This window comes from Heloderma suspectum, chromosome 17, assembly GCF_057233095.1.
Source record: "Heloderma suspectum isolate Gila_16-S chromosome 17, 16-S_ref, whole genome shotgun sequence".
NCBI lineage: Eukaryota > Metazoa > Chordata > Lepidosauria > Squamata > Helodermatidae > Heloderma > Heloderma suspectum.
The window spans coordinates 2,624,272-2,630,571 of record NC_139474.1 but is presented as its reverse complement, the minus strand read 5'-3'; the positions used below and the strand labels follow the sequence as shown (position 1 = coordinate 2,630,571).

Below are 6,300 nucleotides of genomic sequence, written 5' to 3'. Positions count from 1 at the left end.
AAATGAAGAAGGTGCCTGAGGAAGAGTTTTGGGGAATTTGCCGATTTACATTTTAGTTGGTCCCAGTAAAACGTATGACACAGCTGTTGCCCTATGACATTTAGATCTCTCAGTTTGGATTTCGGTGTTGAAATTTGATGGCTTTAGACTGTTCAGGACTGCAATTAAACAAAGGAACCAATCAGAATAGTGTAGGATTCAAGCATAGGGTAGCGAAGGTGATCAGGATGTTACCAGCCTCACCAGTGGTTTTTTGCCCATTTACCAGCATAGCATAGCACACTGACATCGGAACAGCAAACTACACTTGTGACTTTACACTAAATTACCCCAAGAAAGGCCCCATGTATGGTCCGAAACACGTTGGAATGTTTCCATTGAATTAAACATCCTTTTCATCTACCCTTTGCTCTTGTTTTTATAAATTCGAAAGCAGACACAAACCCATAGATTCCAGCACAGTCCCTCATCTAGAGGAAAACTGGCCATGTAAACCAATAAGAAGGTGACCAAAAATACTCTGAGCTGCATTTAAGGTATGAGGAGTGGAATGCAACACTCTTGGCTACGCATGCACGCACAAACACACACACGCGCGCGCGCGAATATATTCATTATTTTGTTCAGTATTGTGTATATATAATTTTTTATCTATCTATTTCTATCAGTCCATATGGGACTTGAGCACAGAAAAGCTTGAACCGGTGGTGCTCACCTCCCGACAAATTGTGCGTTTGGCCGCGGGAGGCGACATTGTGCTTATACCACGACTGGAAGAGAAAGACAAGTGCAAAAGACATGAAATCAAATTCAAGAAATAGTGTGACTTGCTGCAAGAAAACAACATCTGCTTGGAGCCTGGAGGGTTGTCTATCACACAGAGGCATTATTGGGTCAGGTCAGGAGAGCAGAACTGGAAGAGAAGTATATGGGGATTCAGAGCTGAAAATAAACCGCCTTCTCCACAACCCCAAATTTGAAAATGTTGGCCCCAAAATTGGCAGCTGGTACTAACTGTAGATAAGAAACGAAATCTCATTCGGGTAAAATCTGACTGTTGCCTGCAACTGCAGCTTCCCTCTCCACACCTCTTGCAGCAGCTGTTGCTGTTGGCTGAGATATTCTGACATCATGGAATGATCAAAAACGTTCTAATCCAATGGTCAGCAACTGAAGTTCCCTGGATCAAATCTTCACCCCCGTAGCCAAGCCAGAAGTGCAAGAGTGAGGACTGTGGAAACAGGATTTGCTAGCAACCCAGCTTGAGGGTAGGGTGGGAAATTCAGGGCCCTGCCCGGCCACCCCACCTTTTTCTTAAAATGGCCCTCTGGCAAAATTCATGGCTGAGCAGAGCACTGCAGAGCCATAGTTGGTTGACAAAGATTGCAGCATCTGTGAGGGAAGCAAGAGGTCAGTGTGGCTGGTAGATGCCCTTACAAAGGCCTTGAGACAGGATTGGAAAGGCTGTGGTAGGAGGATGAAGGCTGGCAGGCAAGGAAAGTGGGAAGACTGGGAAACCACGGGTGTGGGATCCAAGGGGGGAAGGAAGAGGGGTAATTGCACATATGGACCTGAACTAGCTTTTGTACAGTGAACAATTGCGGGGCAGTGAAAAAAGCCACCAGGCCAGCCAACGAAGTGTGCTGTACGACAGCATGCACCCATCTGGGAGGCGTGATGGGAGCATTTGTGCAAGGACGTGTTGCACAAGCACTCCCTAAAGAGGGCTGAGAGGATGCACGGGCTGGGGCATTAGGTCTCAAGGCTTCCTGTTGGCCCCGGTTGCGGTCCACCTTCCCACAGCCCCCCCGGGAGGAGAGAAGGTGCCTTTCAGCAACCCAAACAGCGCTTGGATGAGGCTGAGGGTGGAAGGGGTTAATTTCAAGTGTTGGTCCAAGTTCTATTGCTTTGTCTAGACTACGAACTGCAAGAAGGAACAGAAAATACATTCGTCATCAACGCTCCAGCGGCTTTGCCATGACATCCCTTGGTATCAAAGTCGTTTACAGACACGGGTCGGTGTAAGGAGACCCGCTCGGTGGCAACTGAGGCACAAGGAAGCTGAAGGAAGGGAGAAGAGCCAAGCGTTCCGCTCCTGAATTAGTGCAGCAGTAACACCCGAACTTGCTCCCCAGTGTCTGCACTAGAAATTTAAACCAGCCGTTTCCAGCTGGGTGGACAGCCATGCACTTCAAAGGACACGAGGAAGCAAGGCGTTGGGAGGCTGCTGAGAACCCTCTGTTGGGCCAGAGAATTCGCAAACCATCTGCTGAGAGACGGGCTGGGAATTCGGCCACCCTGCGGGTGCATCAGCCCCTTCGGGGACTCTGGGCAGCTTTGTTCCCATATTGAGGAAAGGAGGAAGGACGTGCCTGGATACAGACTGTGCTGCAGTCAACAGGGGCGAGGGGACCCCAGAAGCATCCCCCGTTGCCCAGAAATCCTATCCCTGAGTCCATGTTACCTGGGCAATCCCACAGAAACAAGGAGGATTCTTCCCATTGTTGTGGGAGCAGATTGAGACAATGCATTCATCTCCTTCTAAGTGCAAAGGAAGGGCATGTCCGGTCGTACTCCAAGAAAAGTCTTTTGTGCCCCAGATATTGGAAACAATGCCTCACTAGCTTCACAGAACTCGAAATTCTAAGGGGTTCAATGATGAACCAGCATGGTGTAGTGGCTAGAGTGTTGGACTGGGGGCTGGGAGATCTGGGTTCTAGTCCCCGCTCGGCCATGAAGCTGGGTGACTCTGGGCCAGTCACAGACTCTCAGCCCAACCTACCTCACAGGGTTGTTGTGAGGATAAAATGGACAGGAGGAGGATTGTGTACGCCACCTTGGGCTCCTTAAGGAGGAAAAGAGGCGGGATATAAATAAATAAATAAATAAATAAATAGATGCCATGACAGTTTAGACCAGGGGACTGCAATGTGCCCCCAGATACTTTCCTTGGTGCCCACCAAGACACCCCTAACTCCTCCTAATTTTTATTTTCGTTTTATATTTTCTTACTGGCAGCTGGGATTGCTTCAAAGAGAAGTGGGAGCTTCTAGCTGCCGCCATCTTAATTTCCCATGAACGCCTCTGGGCAGGTTACTTGCCCCTTGTGAGTAGCCATGCCCAGCCATTTTATGGTTGTGCCCAGGACAGTTTCTCAAGTTTCCAGATGTGCATACAGAACCAAAAGGGTGCCTATTCCTGGTTTAGACAAACATAGATTTGCTTTGACATTTATCCTGTAGACCCAAAGGAATCTGACTTGATTGTGGGGCCCCCACCTGACCTCAGAAAGAACCCAAGTGGGCCCCAATCCCTCCAAAGAGAGCCTACAATTCAAAGTTAGAGCTTCCCCTGACACACTAAGCCCCCCTACCCAGGGAGTGCAACGCAAAAAGAACTTTGGGGGTTCTTGGTTTTCAGGTTCCCAGTCCTAAAAACTGCAGATGTGCATACATTCACATGTTCCCCTCCCTGAAATTGGGCACGCGGCCTAGGAGTCCCGGGTCCCGTGCTCCTCTCCTATCGAGTGCAGCCAAGAGAAGTGAACCCCAACGAAATTCACAGGAATCAACATGGTGGAGACCAGGGCATGAGCAGTTATGGGTCAAGTTTCCTCTAGGGGGCAGGGGGCCCCAATGGCCCCTGGAAGGAGCCATGAACCCACAAGATGTCTCTTGTCCACACCCACGTTCCCCTCTTGGATGCTGTCTTCATGTTGGTGCGGTTGTGCTGGAGGTCGCTCCGTGGGGCCACCATGTCAGCAACAACCCCCATAGCTTTGTCTTTTGCATTCCCAGCAGCCACCTCGGTTCCCAAGCCTTGTCCATATTGGCTGGACATCAGCGGTCTCTCACGTGCCTGGCCAAGATTTTGCTGGGTCCATGAAAACAGCCGGCATCCCACGCAATCCTCCTATTCACGGGATTTGGCCAACGCCAGATGCATCTGCCACGGGCGTTCTCACCTCAGCTGCCACATTCCCAGCCTCTTCCTGCCAATGGCCTCTCTTTAAAGATCCTTTCCCTCTACCCTGGTCTTGTGGTCAAGTCCAGCTCCATGTGTGGGAAGTCAAGTTCAGCTAGGATTATAAATATGGTGGCTACGACATGGAACACCAAAACGAGAGACGGGAGGAAGACATGAAAACCCAGCTGCGAAGACATGACGGGCTCAGGGGCCGCAAAGAGAGCAGGGGCAGCGCTGTGGACAGCTCCCCCAGCCCGGCGAGGCCGCGACCGAGTCTCCTTTTCCAATTCTGCCCCCTTTAACTGGCCACGGAGTCCCCGTGTGCGACCAGACTCTGAAAACTGACCAGCTGTTTTATCTGTTCGGTCTGCATGGAGTGTCTCCGCAGCAGCCGCTTCGCCTTGGGGGACGTGGGGGCCACCGGGATCATCCCCCGCGGGGCCAGGTCGCCCGAGGGGGGCTTGCCGTTGGTGCGGATGTCACGGAGGGGAGGGTGGGGGTTGAAGTGGAGAGGGGGCAGGAAGCCAGGGCGGGGGTGGGCGAAGTGATCCAGCAGCAGCGTCCCAGAGCCCCTCCTCTCGAGGAGGCCCGGGGTCCTACGGCGTATCATGACTGGGGAGATGGCACTGGGGATGCTCTCCAAACTCTCCCGGGACGAGCTGGCCGGCAGGGTCAACGGGGAGGCGTTGTACTTCCTCCTCTCCATGGAGACCCGTCCTGAATCGGGTGAGCCGGGAATGGAGTCGGGGCAGAGGGACTCGGACTCGTAATGGTCCAAGCAGTTCAGCTTGTGGTGGGCCAGGCCCCGGGGGCTAGGCCCCGGGGCGCCTTCTGGAGCTTCTGGAGCCGTGTTGCGTCGGGAGAGCGTCTGGTGAAGCTGGCTGAAATGGACTCTCTCTGCCCAGGCAGCATCCAGGTTGGAGACCTCCTCTCCGGATGCCTGTGGGGTGGCCATTTTGAGGCAGGAGGACTCCTGGCCTTCCACGCTGTGTCTCCGTGACAACGGAGGCCTCTTGCAGAGGCTCAGGCCGTTCATCTCAACCATCACCCGATCCTCCAGGGTCCGGGCCTTCTCCTGATGGGTGGCAGCCAAGATGGAGGGCGCCACCAGGCCCCAGGGCTCGGAGTTCAGCCTCTTCAGCTGTTTGGGACGGCCCTTGGGTGGTAACGCCGGCGCTTTTTCCTCAACATCCTTCCCTTTGGCGTGTGGGAGAGGGGAACAGCTGGGCCGGGTGGCCATGGTGAAGTTGAAAACGTCCCGCTCCTCTTCTTTCTCGCTGCCCCCCGGGGACTGGGAGGTCCTCACCTCGATGTCTGAGGGAGACATGCACAAAGCAGGCAAAGGTTTATCCTCTACGCCAGGTGAGGGGGGAGAATTCAGGTACTGTTTCGTCTTCTTGGTGCCCGAGGGCGACGTATCCGTGGTGATGATGATTACTTCCTTCCCCTTGGCCTTGCAAGCATCCAGGAGCACCTGCAAGGTCTCCCGGCCACCCTTATTGATGGCGTAAACCAAAGCAGATGCCCCCGAGTAATCCTTGGCGCTGGGATCCGCCCCGTGGGCCAGCAAGACAGTGGCCACCTCGGCCCCGGCTCCCTCGGCACAGGCGTGCATCAGGGCGGACTTCCCCGTCTTGTCGGGGATGTTGGGGTCGGCCCCGTTCTCCAGCAGGTACCTCACCATGCGGGGCTTGCTCTGGTGGTCCTCGTAGGGGGCCACGCAGGCCGCGATGAGGGGCGTCTCCCCCTGGGCGTTGCCCTCGTTGATGTAGGCCCCGCCCTCCAGCAGCAGGCGGGTGAGGCGGAATTTGCCTTGCCACACGGCCTTCAGCAGGGCGTTGCCTTCGGTGTGGACCATGGCTGCGGCGCGTGGCTCTGCCCAGGCGGGGGGTGGCTGGCTGGCGCGGGCACCGTCACAAGCCGGCGATGGGAGAGCAGCCGGGCATTTCAGGGCAGGCGGCCGCCTGGAGGGAGGAAAACAAAGAAAAGGGGGTGAGCCGGTTCTTCTTGCACAAAGCCGCCCCCGGGTTCCCAACGGACTGCTCGAAAGGCGGCGTGGGAGACGGGCTTCGCCTTCCTCGCCATCGAGAGCCAGTGTGCCGGAGCGGTGAGAGTGTTGGGCTGGAGGACTCGGGAGACCCGGGTTCGAGTCCCCGCTCGGCCCTGAAGCTCACTGGGCGACGTTGGGCCAGCCGCTGGCTCTCAGCCTAACTTCCCTCACGGGGTTGTTGTGAGGATAAAATGGAGAGGAGGAGGATAATGTAAGCCGCCTTGGGTTCCTTGCAAGAGGAAAAAAGGCGGGATAGAAATGTAATAATAAATAAATAAATAAAT

General features: G+C 54.5%; 1 protein-coding gene across 1 annotated transcript; it reads right to left on the bottom strand.

Annotated features, from left to right (window-relative positions):
* Positions 1–4,191: 4,191 nt before the first annotated feature.
* ANKRD34A (ankyrin repeat domain 34A) lies at positions 4,192–5,882 on the bottom strand. Its single transcript, XM_084823468.1, has one exon. It carries the CDS (start codon positions 5,822–5,824, stop codon positions 4,265–4,267), a length of 1,560 nt encoding a protein of 519 aa, XP_084679594.1. The 5' UTR covers positions 5,825–5,882; the 3' UTR covers positions 4,192–4,264.
* Positions 5,883–6,300: the final 418 nt, after the last annotated feature.

Excerpts from the sequence above, each read along its gene's own strand:
- ANKRD34A (XM_084823468.1), bottom strand. The coding sequence starts at position 5,824 with ATGGTCCACACCGAAGGCAACGCCCTGCTGAAGGCCGTGTGGCAAGGC.